This window comes from Mchenga conophoros, linkage group LG17 (genome assembly GCF_057382185.1).
Source record: "Mchenga conophoros isolate Kocher_MC1m ecotype Shallow Benthic linkage group LG17, M_conophoros_male_GT1.1, whole genome shotgun sequence".
NCBI classification, from domain to species: domain Eukaryota; kingdom Metazoa; phylum Chordata; class Actinopteri; order Cichliformes; family Cichlidae; genus Mchenga; species Mchenga conophoros.
The window spans coordinates 33,952,854-33,974,440 of record NC_140542.1 but is presented as its reverse complement, the minus strand read 5'-3'; the positions used below and the strand labels follow the sequence as shown (position 1 = coordinate 33,974,440).

General features: G+C 40.3%; 1 protein-coding gene across 4 annotated transcripts; it reads right to left on the bottom strand.

The window, feature by feature from the left end:
* Window positions 1–1,596: 1,596 nt before the first annotated feature.
* Window positions 1,597–20,475, bottom strand: tmem168a (transmembrane protein 168a). Of its 4 annotated transcripts, XM_085251971.1 has the most exons (7): window positions 18,752–20,475; window positions 18,540–18,618; window positions 13,151–14,117; window positions 12,794–13,069; window positions 11,261–11,403; window positions 7,479–7,756; window positions 1,597–4,339 (listed from the first exon to the last, which is right to left on the bottom strand). In XM_085251971.1, the coding sequence occupies exons 3-7, from the start codon at window positions 13,976–13,978 to the stop codon at window positions 3,789–3,791; spliced, it is 2,076 nt and encodes a 691-aa protein (XP_085108097.1). In that variant the 5' UTR covers window positions 13,979–14,117; window positions 18,540–18,618; window positions 18,752–20,475; the 3' UTR covers window positions 1,597–3,788. The 4 variants fall into 4 exon arrangements, with proteins under 4 accessions (XP_085108097.1, XP_085108096.1, XP_085108095.1 ...); XM_085251970.1 differs by having other exon boundaries at window positions 18,540–20,475; XM_085251969.1 differs by lacking the exons at window positions 18,540–18,618; window positions 18,752–20,475 and adding an exon at window positions 15,419–15,504.
* Between the last annotated feature and the right edge of the window lie 1,112 nt (window positions 20,476–21,587).

Below are 21,587 nucleotides of genomic sequence, written 5' to 3'. Positions count from 1 at the left end.
GGCCCCCATTCAGAACATTCTGAATTAACAATAACTAAGGAACAGCTGTTGTATTTGCCCAGTTCCTCTGCTAAGATTCAACTTGGGCTATAAAAGCACATTTTTCCCCCCCTCAAAATTGCGGGAAATCATCTTGCATATTGCTTTGCCTGCGTTCAAAGGTAACCACTAATGACAGGCAGTAATTACCCACAGACGGGTGACTCAGCTGGAACAGAGAAAGGAAGTAAAGGACTGTTGTGTACACACGTATCTGTGCCGATGTGTGTGCTTAAGTGTGTATGTGTGCATGCTGGGCTCTGACTCAGCAAATCCACATGGGTCTCAGAGGCAGCTGACTGTTTTATTACCTAATCCAGTTTAGGAGATGAATCTGGCCCATAATCTAATATTCTCATAAACGATTCCCTCCTTATACATGAATCTCTGACCTTAACTATAACCGTAGCTTGCAGGCTACAGCAATGAAAAGAGCAGTCACACCAGGGAACATACATAGATATATGCCTCTTGTTTAACATTTAACATTAACATTGGGTTCTTGACAGCCAACCATCAACTGAGACCATTTCTGATGAGGTACTTCTTCTTTTGACTTCCACTTGTCCAGTTTCCTCAATTTTTTAAGGACACATTGCACATCATGTTGGGATATTCCCATTTTTTGCTTCTGGCCTAAGAGGTCTTTGAGAATCACCTTGTTGATGCAAAATTATTTACTCAACTAAAGAAATGGGAACAAATAGATTTTGTAGAAAGCTGTTGGTGCCTAAACATGCCATTTAAAATAGTTTACTAGCTACGTTTGAGTTAGCTGCCTCTTTTTATCCTTGAATGAGTCATAGATCAGTTTTAAGTGGCTTAGTAATAAAAACCCCCCACATAACTATTCATCTGAAAAAAGGCCTTTTAGATTCCTTTATGAAAGAGTATTCAGAAAGCCTGGAGAACTATTTGTCAAAATCAATTAAAAAAAAAAATAGAATAACGTCTGGCTCCTTGGAACTAAATATAAAGAAATGAGTGTTGACTCAAGGCTTTTGCACAGTATTGTATAACAGAAACTATATAATATATATAATATACCTAAGGATTTAAAATTGTAAGCCAGCAATTAAATTAAATATATAAATAGCTAAACACAATCGATAATAGTAGCTGGCTAAAACTGGATAAAAAGTTAATAAACCTGAACTGATAAATATAATTAGAAGTTGAAATAGTGGGCTAGAAGGGTTAACAGTTTCAATGTCTGGATAAAAAAAAAATAAGGGTAAAAAATGTAAACTGTGCACTTAAAATATTGGATAAACAGCTGAAAATGCTAACTAAAGAAGCAAATGACTGATAAACAAATAGGCTGTTTATAAAAAGAAGGGTTGTCAGAACAGCTTGCGAACCATAAGCAATTAATGTTAAGTTCAACATAATCACTAATTGAGTCAGTCATAAGCTGAAAGTAGTCAAGATCCAAATTACTTGGAGTTCAGATAACCACGCTGGAACATGAGAGCTGGTGTTGATGAAGAGGTTCTTGAGTCCATGTGACAGTTCTTCAGGGGGACGTCAGAAGAAAAAAAAAAAGTTATAAATGAATGCTGATATGAGACATTGCTTTTAATGTCACCTTTCATCTTTCCAAGATCTTCCCCAACCTTCCTCTATGCCTAATACCACCCTTCAGCCATGAGTCAGGCCACAGCCCTGATCTCTGGGACCACCAAAATACCCAGCAGCGCCTTGAACACGTTCAGCTGGGCACTGGGACTAACTGAGGTGAAAGCTCAGAGAAAATCCCTCAGAGATAGTATGTCATGGATTGTTTCATTTCTCTCCAGCTAATAATGTTAATATTTGCCAGGCAATACTAGAATTTCCAGAGTGCAGGGTCTCTATTTACTCTGTCTGTTAAGCCAGTTAAATAAAACTGTCTGATATCAGCATGTCTAACTCTCGCCTTCCTCTTCTCATCTATTATTTCCCCCCTTCTGTTTGAATTTCATCAAACTGATCCTCTCTCTATACATCTCAGCCCTTTCAAACTCCTCAACATCATCAGACAGCATTCTTTTATCAGTTTATTATTCAAGTTTACTGCAACTCCGACATTATCTGACATGAGAGGCGCAATAATGCAACTCAACCTCATCAGAAACAAGGCAGGCAGCATGCCACGCACTTCAGGAATGTATGAGACAGAAAGGTACAAATCAGCATGTAAAGAATGGTCACAATGGCTTTTGGAGTTCAGTGCAGAAATGCATAGCAATGACAGTTTCTTCATGCTTTGGCGCCTTATGAAGCACTGCTTCACAGCATGGCTTACACAAATGGCTAGAAAACTTGAATGGGTTTGTATAGAGCAAATGACTTCTTCAATTTCCATTGATCTGTGTAAACAAACAGGATGAGGACAGGGCCATTGTGTGGCGATAATATGCTGTCTCACAGCCAATGCATATTCCTTTGTTCAGTGCAGAGATAGCTGCACATTTGAATACTTCAATAATAATCAGGAAAGAATCCCACAACAAGAGTGGCAGCTTGGCATCGTGGTTAGACCTCTCTACATTATAACCAACGGTGTCACCAAGTTCAGCCTCGCAATGGCTTTTTTGCTGTCCATCCTGCCAGGTAAAAGGCTTTAGAAAGAGAGCTCCATCAGTTCACAGAGTTTATGTAAAAGGAAGGCGAGGATCCACATCAGAGCCTGTATATAAAAGATGGACTTTGCTTCTTTATCTAGATGGTGACGACAAAAGGGAAGAGCACATCATGACTCTTCTGTTTTTGGTTTTTTTTAATGGTATCTCATAAAAATCTATGAGAAAATAGCCCTTCCTTGTTCCATGACCTCAGTAAACACTTTCTTGCTGAGCTCCCATTTCTTGGTCTAAATCACCAGAAACTCAACAGAAGTGTAGGCTTCACATCCAGATGTCAGTAACCACTATGTGTTTATGTCCATCTTTTATAAGCAGTCTACAGCCTATTTAGTGTAGATAACATAAAAAAAATAAGACTCAATATTATAAATGATTCGAAATTTATCTTTAAGGCACTTTATCATACATAAAATGGCCCACCGTAACAAAAGAAAAATGTGAAAACCCTTCCAAACCATATTCAAAGTTTTTGTATGCAATTAATAACAGAGACAATAAAATAAGATAACAATTAAAATAAGCATAAAGTAAGAAAAGTGCCAAGTAAGATGAGAGTTTTCTGTTCTTAGACCTCGTCCTAATTAATTAAACCACAATCATACCTCAGTACTCTTTATTTCAATTTAATTTACTGGGATTGTTAAGTTTAATATTCTTTTGGGCTCAGAAATCCAATATTGACTTTTTGTGATGTACTTGGCACAATATCTTGAATCACTGCAAATAAACATTTTTCAAAAATAAATGTAAGGAATCTGGTGCTGACTGAAGGCCAACCTTTATATCATTTATAGTATTTTAGACTAAAATAAAATATGATTGTATAGATATTATAACTGGTATGCAGCACAAGTTTTTTTTTATTTTTATACAAACATCTTATACCCAGCTGCTACATCCTGATTCAAAATTGAACTGGTTAATTCATGAAAGGCCCAACTCGACAATTCCAAATTTCAAGTCCAAAACTAGAAACTAAATTTGCATCATACTTTGGGATTTGTAAAGCAAGAACTGGCAAAAAGAATATAAATGCTCCCCTGTAACAAGACAAAAAAGTTTCTTGGAGTTGGACTCTTTATGAATTTACTGATTCAGCTATCTGACAACTTCCCCTTTTATCTATGAGTGCACCAGTTTAATGCCTTGCCCAGTGTCCAAAACAGCTGGTGGGAACCAGGCTAGTTTACACCTCCTGAAGCAGCGCAGACATGTGCTACATAACCAAAACAGGTGAAGGCCACAGCACCAGTTGGACAGGTGCACCATGGGGTATGTAGCCTTAGGAAAGTGGGTCTTCCAGTGCTTGGCTACATCACTTCCAGTGGGAAGATGGAGTGTGTAGTCGCTCCAGCGTTTGGACACACTGTAAACAGCTCTCACGGTCCGCCCTTTTTCAGACCACTGGGTGTCGCTGGCTGGGTTGCAGTTGAACTCCACCCACTCAGAAGTGAATTCCCCGAGCAAGGGGATATCTCCAGCCTCGGGGTCCACCATGGTGGCTGACAGCTCAGCCCCCTGCACAGCTACATAAATGCCCTCCACCCTGCGCACTTCCTTGACCCAAGGGAGGGAGTATTCTGTGTCCAGGACCACAATGAGACGGGAACAGTGGCCGGCGTTCTTCTCCTTCCACAGCTCCAGCAACTGGGCCAGATGGAAACTCTCACCTCCTACAGTTACAGGAGATTAGATAGTAAGAAGGAGAAAGAATCAGAATCAGAATCAGAATACTTTATTGATCCCTGGGGGAAATTATTTTTTGTTACAGTGCTCCATTTTAAACCAACATTAAGACAAGACAGACAATACGCTAACTAAGAATAGTACAATATATACATATATACATACATACATACATACATAAGTCACTTATAAATAAATATTTGGAAAAGAAACATGTGTAGCTGTAGCAGCAAACAGTGTGTTAAGTGGATGCGTTGTACAGGGAGATGGCCACAGGCAGGAATGATTTCCTGTGTCGTTCAGTGGTGCTTTTCGGTAATCTCAGTCTCTCACTGAACGAGCTCCTGTGGCTGACCAATATGTCATGGAGTGGGTGGGAGGTGTTATCCAACATTGTCTTTATCTTGGACAGCATCCGCCTCTCCGACACCACCTTGAGGGAGTCCAGCTCCATCCCCACAACATTGCTGGCCTTACGGATCAGTTTATTAAGTCTGTTGGCATCTGCGACCCTCAGCCTGCTCCCCCAGCATGCAACAGCATAGAGGATCGCACTGGCCACAACAGACTCATAGAAAATCCTCAGCATTTTCTGGCAGATGTTGAAGGACCTCAGTCGCCTCAAAAAATAGAGACGACTCTGGCCCTTCCTGTAAAGTGCTGTGGTGTTTTTAGCCCAGTCCAGTTTATTGTCAATGTGTACTCCAAGGTATTTATAGTCCTCCACAATGTCAACAGAAAGAACAGCGCGTACTGGGAATCTATCCTATGACTAGTTTGATTTACCAAACTCTCTGAGAGAGAAACAGTGAAGGTCAGCGAGCTGCTATTCACTTAGTTCCATGTTCAAGGACAATTCATTGGGACATATGGCCATAGATGGACATGGCAGCTTGGCAGGGATCGAATCTGTCAACTATTACTCAAGGGACTGTCTTTAAAATCCCCTGTCATCCCGGCAACAGACACAACGACAAAAACAACCTTAATAGACTGTATATTTATATTTAGTATATTTTGGCAGAGAACAAACATTGAAGGTCTGTTGCCAAATTATTTCTGTTATTCCTAACATCAGTGCTAGGAAAGTAAATAAATAAATAAATAAATGAGGCTGAGAAAAATAAAATGAAATCCATTTATGGATACAAAGCAGCTTTGCCACATACTGCTTTATATTTAGAAGGGAAAATGGGCTTTTATTCACATATCTAAAACATCAAGCATGAGCCAATTTGGAGAATCTGCTGCACAGCTAAATTTGTATATATGCATCCAGTGTCATCAACAGAGAACTTCCAGACTATTTTGAGGAATCCCAGTGTGGACAACACTGCATCAGTGGGTCGTAATAACCAGAGGGATCCTTTATTTGATTTGAATTTCAGTCGAAGCAACCCCACTTTTTCAAAAATGTCTCCAGTTATCCCCTGAGCATGCCACTGAAAACTACCCTTCAGGATTGTGACTAAGGGGAAGTGATTATGCTTTCGGTGGGGATTTTTTTTCTTTTTTTACTATTTGCAGCAGCACGCAGAGATAATACGTCAAGTAATCTCTGAAGAGCTGGAGCTGACACTGTGTTGACCTGCTGTGATTCTCATTTCTGCTGAGGGAACGCTCATGTCACAGTAGACTCTCTGTAACTTTCACAGAATCGTCTCTACTGGAGCCAAACTTCTGTGCCGAGTCCTTCATAGCAATTTCAACTCTTTACGCTTGCTTGTCTGATTCCTTGCAAATCAGTCTGATTGACTGAGAGAATGGGAAAATGAAAGGAATGGAAATTAGACTGTAATGCAAATGAGACTGCAGTCAGAATACAATATCTACCTAATGCTATCTGAAACAACAGCTCTGTAGTCACTTCTACTTCTGTGTTGATTTTTTTTCCTGTATTTTAACGGATTTACATCTTCGTCAATTATGTGTGCTTAGATGTTAAAACTGCCCGACAGCTTTGAAGAGAGAAAGCTGATATGCAACTTATGATGCACCTAAAATTTGATTTGTGAGGACTGAATGTGTCAAGTTTAATCTTCTTTCAGTTTCCAAAAAAGGAAATAAGCAGCAGAGATGTCTGAGAAGGCCAAAACAAGCGATTCTTTTGTTCTACAAAAAGCTTCAAGTTAATGTACAAACCATTTGATCTCATCTAATTTAATGAATTAATAGAGTCTGAACATGTAATGTTTAATAATAAATCAGAATATCTACAAAGAAAGGATCGTTCTCTCTTGAAATGTTGACCTAGGAATTCTCCTATATAACATGGTGGATCCCAATGTTTTTCTTAATTCACATTAGTCTCTTCTGGATCACACTTATGCCATGCTTGCTTGGTAACTAATCAGTAAATCTTCTGTAACAACTCCCAAAGGCTCATCTTCTCATGCTCCTATATCTTGTGGGGTTCCCCATGGGTCTGTTTTGGGTCCCCTTTATATATCATTAGCACAGTAGTCCTTGAGGAAAAACACTGAGCTAGTTTTCACTGCTACCTGCCACTTGAGGTCTTGTCTGACTGAAGCTAGGAACTGGATGTCCAAAAACTTTCTAAATGATTTACTGAACGACTATAAAACTGAAATAATTATAACTTCCCCCACCTCCCCCACCTAGCACTAGCAACACCATTGGACTTTCATTTAGTCTGAGACATCAGAAAAAGATGTCTTCAGAGAAGCTTGCAACCTAGGGGTAAACGCAGACTCCATGTTCTTTTGATAGATATCAAGCTGCCTAACTCTCTCCAGTTTCTTTATCAGTTTTTAAATGTTCATTTATCAGTAATTATGAATTCCGATACCAATATATCTGAAAATAGCCAAATATATCAGTGCTCCGATGCATTGGGACTCTGGATATATTGGTTAGGCTCTATTAATTATGTATTCTCTTTGCTGAATGGTGTTTAAATATCCCCTGGATTTATATACTGAAATATCTGTAGTTGTAGCTGGTGAAGTTGAAGCTGTATACTTACGTGGATGCATTCTTTTTATTTGCCTCACTAGTACATTTAGGAATTAAATGAATGTGAATGGACTATGAAGTATGACCACTTTCCAAGACTTAAAAACATTGAAAAATAAAGCAATAACAACATGGATCTGTGGCCTTCACCTGACAGAGCCCAGGAGCCGGAGCCTTTGTGCGTGTGCCCACTGTAGAATATCAAATAGGTGTCATGTCGTGGTCCGTCTGCCGTACGAAGCTCCAGAAAGTTGCGCAACTTTGTAAGTACAGCCTCCAGGGTGACACCGCTAGTAGAGTAGTCACAGCCGAATGTCTGAATCATGTGGTGGGAGAAGAGGCGCTGGATGTTGTTCAGCATGCCTGTGGAGCGCAGATTCAATAGCTCCACCTGCTCAGGTGGTAAGAGAGTGGGCTGGCCACCAGCGCTGGGTGAAAGAGAAAGATGAAAGGCTGTGAGAAAAGACTTGTTGATGTTTATCTTTTTTATCTACTCAGAGGGAGGCTCAAGTTAGGTGGCTTGTCAGCAGAAGGGGAGGGTGGTGGGGGGTGGTGTGTACTTTTTATTTATCTACTTTCTGAGTGAGAAGTTGATAGATTGACATACCAGGGTGGAGTAGCTGTCTCCCTTGTTGGGGAGAGAGGAGACAGAGAAGAGAGGATAAGAGGAGATGGGGGAATAGGAGATGCAAAAAGTACCAGCGAGGGATCGCTACTGGAGGAAATGACATTAGCCTCAAGGATGAGAAGGAAATAAAGAATGAAAGCAAATAAAAAAGTAGCAAAAAATGAGATGGTACAAAGGAGAACAGAGTAGGATGACAAAAACAGGTTAAATATATACTCATACTCAATTTATAAAAGCACCATTCTTACTCTTAAGGGCGATTTTCCAAACACAATTTCATAACACGTTATTAACTAGGGATTAAATCAATATCAAATAAGTCATATCACTCCCTCTGCCATGTGATTACTAATTCGCTCCTGCCAAGCATGTTTTCACTGAATCATGAAAGAGCTCTGAACAGGTTCCCCCACGAATATGACTTACCAGAGTAATTATAAATAAAGTGACCAAAGTTGCTTCCCTAAATGAAGGAGTTTGTTCACACGTAGGGGGAGATTGAAGGGGCAGATTGGCACAGATGCAGTGCCGTTCTGTTGTTGTGAAGTGAGAGCGAAACTAACAATTTACTGGAGTATCTACTTTCCTACCCTCACTTACAACCATAAGGTCTGGGTAGTGAAACAAAGAGATTGTGGATGTAAGAGGTGGAAATGAGCTTCCTCCATACCTCAAGGGGGCCACAGGGAAGAAGCGGGATACATGGATCATTTCTTGGCTTGCTTGGGAATACGTCTGTGTTGTCTCAGAAGACGTATAGGATGTGGCTGCAGGTGGGGTCTCTGCCCCAGATAATTGGCAGAAAATGGGTGGATAGATGGACCAGAATACCATACTGGTAGACGGATATCTTGCAGTGTAATTTCATAGGATCTCTCTATTGTATATCAATATTGTGGGCAGCTTATTGCACTACTTTTGTTACTAGCACTGTTAAATGCAGTACAACATACATTATTTTTATTTCCATTGGAGAAAATAATTTTTTCATAACAAATTTATTTGGAAAATCATTGTGTCTTTTTGGAGGATTCCATGTGTATACCTACGGACGAGGTAATTTTATAAAAGTGAGAGTGGATACAGGTTACAGAAAGTAAGCTGTGAAACACAGAGAAAGAATCCATATACCTATGAAACAGCTTTCTACAGTGTCTGCGGGCTCGAAGTTATTCAAAAAGTCATAAGTCATTCTTGCAAACACCTGCATACATCAGCCATCATATTATGCCGCGTGCCCACGCTTTCCCCTTTAACCTGCCAAGGGGAAGTTTATCGAATAAACGCCTGAAGAGTGATGCTTTTGTTTTTACAGCTATGAGACAAATAAATGGATGTTATCGGTTGACAGCGAGGCAGTACTCCTATCCTCAAAGGAAGTTCGATGAACAATTACCTTAATGATGATAACAATTGAGGCTAGCTATAAAAACACACTACACCTGATCAGAAAATGCAGAAAATGCAACCTGAGCATGACTTTGTGAGCTCATCATTTCCCCCAAACCCATCTAATCTTTTTAGATCTCATGACGCCCAGGAGAGTAAGGGCCTGTGGTTTGAGATTCCAACCACATCTTCCCCTGTGACACTCTCTCTTTCATCCTTAAAAAAAATCCAATCCTTTCCTCCGTAGCCCTTTCACAGCTTCACCTCTCCCTCCCCTTTCTTTGCTATCTCTGTCCATTTTTTTCCCTTTTAACCACCACCTTCTATCAAAGTTAACAACATCACCCCTCCTCTTTTGTTTATCTTCCTGTTGTTTCACCATTGCTGTTGTTGCATGTGTGCCTCGGCTTTTCACCCATATCTCGGTAATCTCCCAGAGGGAATCTTGTCATTGTGAAAACATGATCTGCAGCCATCAAACAGTCGATTATACTCTGCTGCATTCTCATCATGCTCCAAGTCCTCCCTATGGATCCTGCACATGCGGCCTTGCATACAGAGCATCTAAGACTCCAATACGACATGGGCCAGCATTCAAAATCTCCTAGACCGTTAGACTCTACTAAGATTGATATCCCATTTAACCGAAAAAGCTAACTTTTAACTAAAAGGTTCAATAATTCAATAATTACATAAGAAAAAAAAACCCCAAACAGGATGGCTGAAGAGCTCTTGAATGTGGAAATATTTATAACTGATGGCTAGCTTTTGGTGTTTAAGATGATGAGGCATGGCGGCATCTTCAAAAATAAAGTGATTAAGAAAAAAATGCATGGTCAACAGAGTGGGCTGTGGTGGAAACATCAGATGCGGCTAACAGCAAACGGGTGCATCTGAATAACTTGGTATGCTGAGGAGGGATCGGTGGAATGATCCCTCAAGGGCCCAAGCATTAGCGCTATGTTTATGCAGTTATTGGCCTATTTATCCCATTGGTTTTTTGTTAAGTGAGGAGAACGTTCGGAAGAATGATCATGTTTACCACTCCTGGTGAGAGTGGTAAAGGCTTTGACATCGGCTGAGTGCGTCTGAATGTGGGAATGCTCCATCGCTGCATTTTGCTCGGGTTTACTATACATGCAGTACGTGGAGATTAGTCGAGTATGCTGAGCATAGCTTTGCTTACCTGGCAGTTAAGGAGAAGCTGTATGTTCTCAGTGTGTGATGTCATTTGAAACCCAAAGTTCACACAAGTCTTTATGCTGTCATGTAGAAAACAGCTTGTAAAACACCATTTAGCAGTAATAACTTGAACTAATGTTTTTCTGTACGATTTTACCACTCTCTCATATCGTTGTGGAGGACGTTTAGTGCTGTGCTTGGTATCACTGTCCTGTTGCGTGATCCAATATATGCCAAGCTTTAATTGTTGGACACATTTGCTCACATTTGTCTCCAGCATGCTCTGATAATACACAGGACTTCAAAGTGACTGTACAGCAATTATTATTTGATCAGCAACAATCATATTTTTTTATAGGAAAAACAAGCAGATCAGTCCAAGTTTCTAGTTGACGATTCTCATTTGTAACAGTTTGATTGTATTTTTTAAACTTTCAGCTGAAATTGAAAAAATAAATAAATGAATGAATATATATATATATAGGTGTTATTGCCAGCTTTTTGTTCCCATATGTAAAACCAATGTGAATGTCCTGAAACACTGATTTTCACGTGTTGATGGGAATAAAAGGGACATTTACAGATTCCTTTCTGGGCTTTAAAAACGTGATTTGGGCATTCTGTTTACATTTTGTTGTTTTTCTCAAGTAACAAATAAATTTTTTAGCCCCCAAACCAAACCATCCACAACAGAGGATATTCCCAATCAAAACAGTTTAACTGAAGGGTGTACCTGCAGTAAGTGGTAGGTACAACCAGGGCGTAGCCAGCACAAGTTCCTCCCAGGCAGCCGCCCAGCTCGTGGAACAAACCATGCGCCAGAGACTCGAGAGGCAGCACCACCAGCAAAGCACTGAGAAAGAGACCGTTGGAGGGCTGCAAAAAGCCAAAGAATCAGAGTCACTTTCATTCAACATTTACAGCTTGTACCGGCGGTAATCAGACTCACTTAATTGGTGTTGACACTCGGCAAGACAGTTACACAACATGGTACTGACACTGTGCTATTATCGCAGGACAAAACATGAAAGGACCTAACTAAATGGATACACAGTGTTGTGAAAGACACTAGAATAAACATACTTCACAAATGTCAATCCAAAGCAGAATAATTACTGCAGCATTTGAGCTTGTATTTTAGGGTAGCCTCTTCCAGAGCCTAAAATAGCAGCATTAAAACCACAGAAATCACAATACAGTACGAAAGCCGTCTTTGCTATCATCATTCTCGGCTGATGATCAATTTGCCCAAAGCTGTGGAAGTGGTGGGTTTCTTATGAGAGCTTGGCACTAAGTTATGCATTCAAAAGCTGCCTTCTGAATAGGGAAATCACTCTTATACAGTTTCACAAAAGCAATATTCTGCTTTTCATTCATTCCACACTTTGAAATGCATTACCACACTGACTTTGATAAAAGGAAATTATAATAATACATGCAATGCACACACACACACACACACACACACACACACACACACACACACACACACACACACACACACACACACACACACACACACACACACACACACACACAAGTAGGCAAAATCTTTTTTTGGGTGGATCTCACATGTAAGCTCTTCAGAAAGTACTGAATCCAACGTAATGCTCACCAACTATAGCTGTAAACATAAATATTTGATTGGCTTTCTTAATATTCGTTGTTTCACAAAGGCTTGCTGATTCTACAACAGACTGCATTAATCTTCCAGTTATGTTTTCTGTGTGCAATACAAAATTTCACAGCCGTAAAACATCAAAACACACAAAAGCTAAACACTAGCTTTCTTCCACCTTCTCAGGCAAATTTGAAACTGACATCAACAATGTGCACATCCCAAATTAGAACTTGGGCCCATGAGAATCTTACAAGGTAAATGTCTAATAGGGCTAAATAAGTTATTGCTGCTTTTTATGCAAGCAGATAAGGATATTAAAGTATAATTAAATTGGTTTCGCATGAGAGCAGAAGTCCCTGAGTTTGGGGAGCAACTATTAACTACACACTGCCACTAGAATGCTTCCACACAGTATCCAACATGGGTATTATATGTTTATAGAGGCCTTTTCACGACTACCAAAGTGCAAATGATTAAAAAGAGTGCCTAAGACTAACATAACCTTGGACCTCAGCAATATAACAAGAGTAGGATAATGCTTTCTATGCTATGGCAGTTTTCATAGAAAATCAAACAGAACAATCCAACCCTGCTTTGCAGATTTAAACATTTTTGTCTTATCTACTTTTCATTCATTGGTCTTACCTGCCAGGACACAGCCCCGAGTATCACTGTTGACAACAAACTAAAGAACACCAGTCGCTCTGAGATGAGGCAGAAATGTCGGATGCCTCGGGAGGCCATGACCTGGTCCAGACTCCGGCTACTCAACCGCTGGGCGCGCCAAGCCTTCTGACAGTCACTCAGCTTAGTGTGAAAGCCCCATATTGTGATCAGCAAAATGATGTGGCAGATGGACCAGAAAAGACCAAACAGACAGAAACCTGGGATGACCAGATACCACAGGTCCAAGTAACCAAGCTATGAAAGACAAAACAAAAGTTTAAATAAAAAAATAATGAAAATAAACCCTCAATATTTGTAATATAGCTATAAGTGTACCTTTAAAGCAGCAAGGACAAAGAAGGCTATCTCAGTCAGACTCAGAGGAAACAAGGACAGCTTCCTCCACACCTTCCCCATGGAGAGCACAGGCATCCAGCGCTCCGTGGGGCCTAACCCACTGAAGTACACATCCAACACAGGCTCACAGAGCAGCCTGCCCAGGTAGCAGCCTAAAGCATAAGGGTTGGCATTAATGCCTAAGGCCTGGAAAAACACAAGAGAAGTAACCAAGGCAAAACTGATCAAATTGGCCAAAGCTAGGAGGGATTTCATCCTCAAGTCCACAATGAGAGCACCGAGGGCCACTACCAAGCCTATTATGGCCACTGACTTGTGAAGAAGCATGGTAGTGCTTGCAATACCAAATCCTAGAAGCTCCAGTAACTCTACTGATGTTAGCAAGGTGGATTTGTAGCAGATGGAGCAGCATATTCGCTCAGTTAGGGCCCATACTGCTTTCATAACTACACTGGCTAGGAGGAGATAGTTTGCGACCAGTTCTTTGACATTTGAATCCAAGGCGGGGCTGTTGAGGAAACACAAAAGTCCAAGGAGAAAGCCGAACCACAAATGGAATAAGCTCTGGCTGGCGTTTTCCATAGCAAAGTAGTAATGGAGGATACTGGCAATTCCCAGGACAAAGAGGCCCAGAATGAAGATAACCAGAATCATGGGTTCCCATGTCACCTCCCAGCGTACGTACATGCCAACACAGACTGCCACAAGGAGATTGAAGCTGGACAGGTAACCCAGACAATGCACTGATTTAAACACGTCCACCTCCTTTGGTGCACTGACTGTCAGCTCCTCTTCCTCCCGAGCCATGGCTGACGTGGATGTTCTTATTTAAAAGCAGTTTAACTATCAAATAATTAATTTCCTCCAGCCACCTTCTTTATACTTCCACAGAGGTTTGCCACATGGAGGATGGTGCCTCTTGATGACTTTCAGCAAAAATCAACCCCTGCGTGGAAATAAAAAAAGAAACAGTGTGAGTGCATTATACGGTACATTCGTCACATAGTCCAAACTTATGTACAAAAGGCAGGCACTTTAGTGTTTCCCCATGCAGAGACTATCTGGGCGGCGCGCCCTGGCATATTAGTTGCGCAAGAAATATTTTAGCGACTAATTTTTGCAAATTTTTAATTACTTTTTTTTTTTTTTTTTTACATCAGTGACTTTAATGCCATTCACAATTCCCAGTTGACAATCACTGCTAACCAGCTAACCCAGGCCCCTACATTCCCCAACGGCTTGCTTGTCCCACACTCTGGTGAAATCAGTCCTTCCTCTGCTTTTCCCCTGTGATCCGGAGAGCCGCTCTAACCAGAACCTGCAGCAATGTGGAAGACTTGTAAGGGATGCAAAGTAGGACTAGAACTAATGTCACCAGCTACAGTACATGACAGCGGTCCCTTCACCTGCCCCAAACAGAGTCTGTGGGAAACACTGCACTTTAAATGTATACAAATCTTAATCATTAATCAGGACTATCAGGGAGACAGGCAGGCAGCAAGAATTATCAAACCATTACTGATCTGTGGTCTGATCCATAGCTGTCCAGAATTAAATCTAGAAGACCTATGCAACTTAACTTCAACTTCAATGGTCACAATGACTGCAGAAACATTCTGTATACAATCATTGATAAAATCCCATTAATACTGTTTACTCGTATTATATTTCGATCACTACCTTCGATCTTTGCTGTTGTGAAATTCTCTCACAGATTCTAGATTCTTTGACTTCCATGTGTCTCTCTTATAAATCCTTTGGAGTCATACATAAACGTCTTCAGTAACATCAAGGAACAACAGCGTTAATATCAAATAAACGGAGTCTGTATTGGTTTTGTACAGAAGAATGAGGAAATACTCTTTAGTCACAGCTAATTTGAGTGTAGTTCTCCTTCCATCGGGATCACAATTTTCTATGCTAACACTCTTTAAAATGACAACATTTTGACAGCGGTTGATTACACAGTCGAGGTAAACTAATCAATTCGTATCCGTTTTCTACCCAAACAAACCCTTTAACTAACTAACTGACTAACAAACCAACTATAGCCTTGCTGTCAGTGAGTGACGATGTGGCACTATAGCAGACGGGAAGTTTTAACTTAGCCCTGCCTGCTCCCTCTTTGTAAACAGTAAACTAGTTTGCTAGTGCACGATTTAGTGCAGTGGCTAAAACTGCCAACACAACCACGAGCCTTCAAATATAAAACTGTATGTAATGTCTTTATCGTCAAATATTGCTTACATGTTGATTGTTTGGGTGAAATCATCCGTACTTCCGGGTTCTGTACTACGGCACCTCGCAAGTGTCGAAATGAACGTACCTTCGCTTTTCCCACAGAATTAATTGTGGCGAGGCATTTTTTAAGGTCGCTCTGAGCTTATGCATTAAATTAGTAAACAGACAAAACTAAACGGAACTAAAATTAAACAAATAAAATCTTCGTTAGCCTACTTTTCAAATATGTACGAAAGAACAAGGTCACATAAGGTCACTGATAGTTGTGGCAGCGTCCTTAAGTTAAAAACAAATACAAACACATGTTCTAAGTGTTGTGTAACATGTGCATGTCAATACTAATTACACATACGCATATACTATATGCCCATTTAGCGGGGCTTTATTGTACTGTACAGTAGTTGGCACCATGTTCGTTATATCATGTTTGTTATATTTTTTCTCGGTCTGTTTTCTGATGCAAATATTATACAGGTACATTTGCGACAAGATGGCAGTGATGATGTATGGTTGATGCATGTGAGAGAAAGTGCTGCTTTGATCAGATGTTTACAGAAGGCACAACTGGGAACACACAGTGATTTAGCCCACTTGACTTATGCACACAGCCCTAGTATGATATAATGTATATGGCTGATAACAACCTTTAAATAATGATTTAATGTTCGTTATTTTCTTTAATTTGAAATTTCTTTGACCTGAAAACTAGTGAACTCAAAATTATCATCATCCTAAAATGAAGAATCTGTAATCATTGTTAAATTGACAATCCTATGTCAGCTCTGAGGTTTTACATATCAGCACATGATCAAATCAACCTGATCCTGAGCAAATTCTAAAATTAGGTAAATATAGTCTCAGATGATCTACAAAACATGACATAAAACATGTAATTATTTACTTCACATATACTAAGTCAAATCCAGAAGCAGTGTGTGGAAAAATTAAAAACACTCCATGATCCTTGCTTGTAGAACAACCTTTAGCAGCAATAACTTCCAGTAATCGTTTTCTGTATTCCTTCATCACATTCACATATCACTGTGAAGGAATTTAGGCCAGCTCTCCTTTACAGTGCAGCTCTCCCTTGCTTCACGTTATTGAGGTTCGAATTCACCGATATATGGAGAAGTTCACGGATAAATCAATGACAGCAAGGTGCTCAGGTCCTATAGCTGCAAAACAATCCTAAATCATCAGCCCTCTACCACCGTGCTTATGAGTTATTGTGCAAATATGCCGTGTTTGGTTTTCTTTGAATGTGTTGCTGTGCATTAGGGTCAAAAACCTCCAATTTGGTCTCATCTGTCCAAAGGAGATTGTTCCAGAAGTCTTGTGGTTTGTTTAGATGTAACTTTGATTACCTAAGTCATGCAGTCATGTTCTTTACAGTTAACTAAAACTAAACTAAAAACAAAAACTAGATATGAAACAAAAAAAAAAAGTTTGCTAAAATAAAAATAGAAAATTGAATGTCAAAAAATTAAGAAGAACTAACTGACCACCAAACTAAAATAAAATTTAAAAAAAAATGGAGAGGAAATATTAGTTTTAGTATTAGCTACTTTGGCAAAATTTGGTTTTTCAGCTTACCTGATGAGGCTTTGATGAACATGTTTATTGGGACTTTGAATATCTACAAGACTGTGAGTCAACTGCTTTCAAAGGGTTTTATTCTAACATTTGAACTGATTTCCCTAAATCTTGCCTCAGATCTTGCCCATCCCTACTATAATAATTAAACTAAAACTAAACATTTTCACGCAAACTGAAATGAGCAAATCCACTCCGGAAACCAATGAAAACTAAACTGAATTAAAAACAACTATAGTAACCCAGTTTTAAAGAGAGGTTTTTCTCCCGGCAATCTTTACAAATGATCTATGCTTGGTTGGTTTGTTTCTAATTGTACTTTTATAAACTTTGACATGTAACATGCTAAATGAGGTCTGCAGAATCTCAGATGTCACTCTTGGATTTTTTTTGTACTTTTTCCGAGCATTGCGCAGTTTGACCTTTGGGATGTCCACTCCATGGAAGATTGACAGCTGTCTCTAATGTTTGCCACTTATGTATAAATTCTCTTACTGTGGATGGAGTTCAAATTACATTATTCACAGCAGAGTGTCTTTGTTCTAGTTATGAACCTCCTGGACAACATTACAAAGGGTTGACAGAGGCTTTTCTGTTTACTTGCATTGCTGTGAAAGGGAACAAAAGAAGCTGACTGATGCCAGTGCTTTTTACAACAATGTGGTGCCCTGGCTTTTGATAACCTGGAAATGTAGTATCTCTCTGGCACAAAGGTTGTAACAACCTGCTAGTCTGGTAAAAGCACATCAAAGATTGGAACTTGCACTATTAGTTGTAAAAACTAAAGTTATGTACACGCTCTCTGAGTTGTTCTTCATTCCTCGCAAAGATAAGCCAGCTACCCAAAGAAGTCTTCTGTTGATGACGACCAAGAGGTCATTAGTGCCCCTGCTAATTCAACCAGAAGCCATTTATTTCCGTGTGAAGAACAAGATAGGTAATAAAATGAAGGAATCGCCATATTTATTTAATTCAGAGCCTTGCATTCATTCATATTTAAATAATCTGATGATCAAATCATTTCCCCAAACTGTCATGGGTGTGCCGGCCGGGTATAATGATCCCCTTCTAAAAGGAAAGGCGGATCTGAAAAGCACTTGCTCATGAATAGTGCACCTATGTTATCACCTCTCTGGGGTTAAAGCGCTGCAAAATATTAAAAGAAAAACAAAAAACAGATACACATGCAGACAGTCGGGGCGGTAGAGAAGGTTATATTTAAAATGGGGAAGGTTAAATGTAGGTGGAGACGTGGAACTGAGAGAAAGGCAGAGGAGAGAGGGTAGAAAGGGATATAGGACACTAAAGGAGACAGGTTCTTCTGAATTATGCAAAGGCTACCTTCATTCTTATGTCAGACACACTTCCACCTGCACCAGCCACAGTCATGCAGCGACCCACACATAGACACCAAAGCCAGCCTGAGCCATATAAACATTAATTTACAATGGTAATGACAAGTCAGGATCCAGAAGCTCTTTGCTCCTCCTGCCATATGCCAAGCAACTTGAAAAAATAAAATAAAGAACATTACCACTTGTTCTGAGATGGGATGTGAATTCTCAACTCTGGCATGAAGATTTCAACCTTGGCACACTGCTTTCTGCTGAACACTGGCATTGAAAAAGAAACAGCATGCTGCAGAATCATCATCCAAGTACAAAGACTGCTGGATAAAAACAGTAGCTGTGATGTGAAAAGCATTAAAAGACTTGAGAAGGAAATAAAATAAAAAACTATTTCTACCTTTCCCATCACGCTCCGTAAGCACTGCTGTGCAAATGCCCGAGATGTGAGCATTTAATTACAGATTGCCTCTTTGTGTCCTTTATCTTGACAGTTCAGAATAAATGTTAGAGGAAGTGAGGTAGAACTGATTTTTACATAAATAAGTTAAAATAGGCACTGGCATCACTTCAGTGGGCAGTTATGTGATCGAAGGGTCCTGCTTCATATGCGGTAATGGTGCAAGACGCACGCACGGCCCCCTCCGGCTGCCAGGAGAAGTCTTTTCAATCAGAGTTTCATCTTCACAGAAATCAATGTGATGGAGCGTTGCACCCAAAGTGGATGTTAGGAGAGGCAGACTGCATCAGAAGCCTAAATCAAAAGCCGTTGGTGCTTAGTACATCTATCAAGGCTGAAATGAATTTCGGAAAAAAAAAGGCCAGTGAGTTCAGTGAGGGGGGGAAAGGAATGGTTAGAGAGGTTGATGAGGGAGAGACGGGGAGAATAGAGAAATATGCATCAGCAGGTAAGGTCAGAGGCTTGTTCAGGTTCGTTTCTTCCGGAGATGGAAAAGTCATTTTAAGCTGACCAAAAAAATAAAGACATACTATATAATGAAGTATTATGAAGAGAAAGTAACAAAAAGGGGACCATGCTGGTAAAATCTTAGGTTATTACAGTAATTGTCCTTTCCCTTTAGCAATAATGTGGCTTTTTTTTTTTTTTTTTAACTGAGGTAAGACAGAAGGTGCCCACAGGACTAGACGAACAAAGGATGTAAAAAATAAATCCCCTTCAGCTGATTAATGCTGGAAGGAAGTGAAATTCTCCATTCGCAGTCGCTTCCTGCTCAAAAAGGCAAACCATCTTCACGGGACAAGGACAATACCTTATCTGTCAAGACTTGTCATTTGGCTGGGATCAATTCAAACAGCTATTACGCTGCTTTATCCCCTGTCAGCATTGCAGACACGAGGCCAGCGCTGAAGATGAGGCACACAGAGAAGACGTCCTTCATTCCACAGTTATAGTTGCAGTAGATGAGGAAACTGTTCAGGCGGAACACACTTTCAAATGTGAAAATGTTTCTATAATAAGAGATTTCACAAGAGAATGTTTGTTATGAAAGAAAAAGAGAATAAAGAAGAAGCAGCAGCTCTCTATTGACGTTTCTCTGTGTGATATTAGCCTTTATCTGGAAATACAGAGACTGCTTCTTCATGAACATAAACTGTGACTATAACTACCAGTTGAGGGCAATCATACATTACCAATCTAATTTAGCCCTTTGCCTGAGATCACCAAGTGAAGCGGCAATGACTTTTTAATAACCCGACCTGTTCGGTCCCACTGAGCTGTGACGATGAAAAGTCTGATTCATTAATTGTGCCAAGAGGGGGGGGGGGGAATTACGATTCAAATAATGAATCTGTTTGGGCCGTTGTGAGAAACGCTGTACGCTCTCTTAAAGCCGACTGTGCACCTTCACAGAATGGATTTCCATTCTGCGATCGGCTGCTCTGATGGTAATGGCGATGTTCATTAAACACACATGGTTTCACAAATGAGGGATTTGACTTCTATCTCTGTTGCCGAGCTTTAATGTGCCTGTCTTGTAATTGGCCTGGATTAGTCAGCGCTTTTCCAGGTGCAAACACAGTCCAGTTGTGCTCACCATCCCCCGCGACAGATGCATCAGAGACAACAAAATTTGGTCACTTTGTTTCCCTCCACTCTGTTACAGCGTGAAGTGGGTTTGTGGAGGGAAATGTGTCAGGGAATGGGGCAGCGTTCAGGAGTCTTGCTGTGCTTTCTCAGGTTTAACAAATCAGCATCTGTTGGCCACTCTGCCAGCCAAACACCCACTGACTCCAACCTAGAAAACAGAGAGGGAAAGAGGGGGCTGAGAGTCAGGAAACGGAGAGGCATCATCATGATGCCAAAATGTAGGTTGCAGAGAGTAAAACAGGCTTAGGCCTCTATATCACTCATTGTATTATGACCAGAAGAAATCTAAGGAATGATTTACTGACAGCAAAAAATATTTGTTTAACATTATTGTTATGACACGAGAATAATACCACAAATTAATGCTACTGGAAATTTTCTGGCCTTGCACTGTAAAAGTCCAAGTAAACAAAACGTAAGATTTAAGTGTGGTAGTTAATTTAAAAGTAGCTATGTAACACTTACCTTTGCTTTAACAATGAACAATTTCTTGGTCTTTACCTCTAACATGGCGACATTATTTACCCATGCAGATGTAAAATACATGTTAGCTGTCTGCACTTTGAAAGTGCCCATTTCTTTATTTTTCCTCAATGGAAAGATGATCCACATTGTCTTGGCTTGAGAGAGGTGCTTTGTCCTGAAGTACTGCTGACAGTCCACTATTTGTGGTCACAGTGGAGCACTGTTTTGCCGGGCAGGGGACGTGACTGAAAACTGTGGATTGTTTGTTGATTTGTGAGTTATGATGGTATCTCGCCAGTACTAGCGTTAGCGTTACCTTATTGTCCAAATATGTTGATATTAGGGAAAACGAGGCAGGATGGACTCAAGCGCAGACTGAAAAGCACAATTCAGTTTTATTAAAACACTGGGTGCAGGTGAGAGAGGGGAATCCGGAGGGGTGCACAGGGGAGATCCAGAAACAGGGGCTCTTCACACACAGGTGATTCTTCACACAGCTCCACTCATAGAAAACAAACGCTACATACAAGTCACTCTGCTCGACCAGGGCTCCAAACCTATGTACAGGAATGAGAGGTTAATCCAATGAAACACAAAGAGAAAACTAGAAACATGCGACCGAGGGATCTACTCAATAGTCGAGCGGTGAGATGTTCCCAGC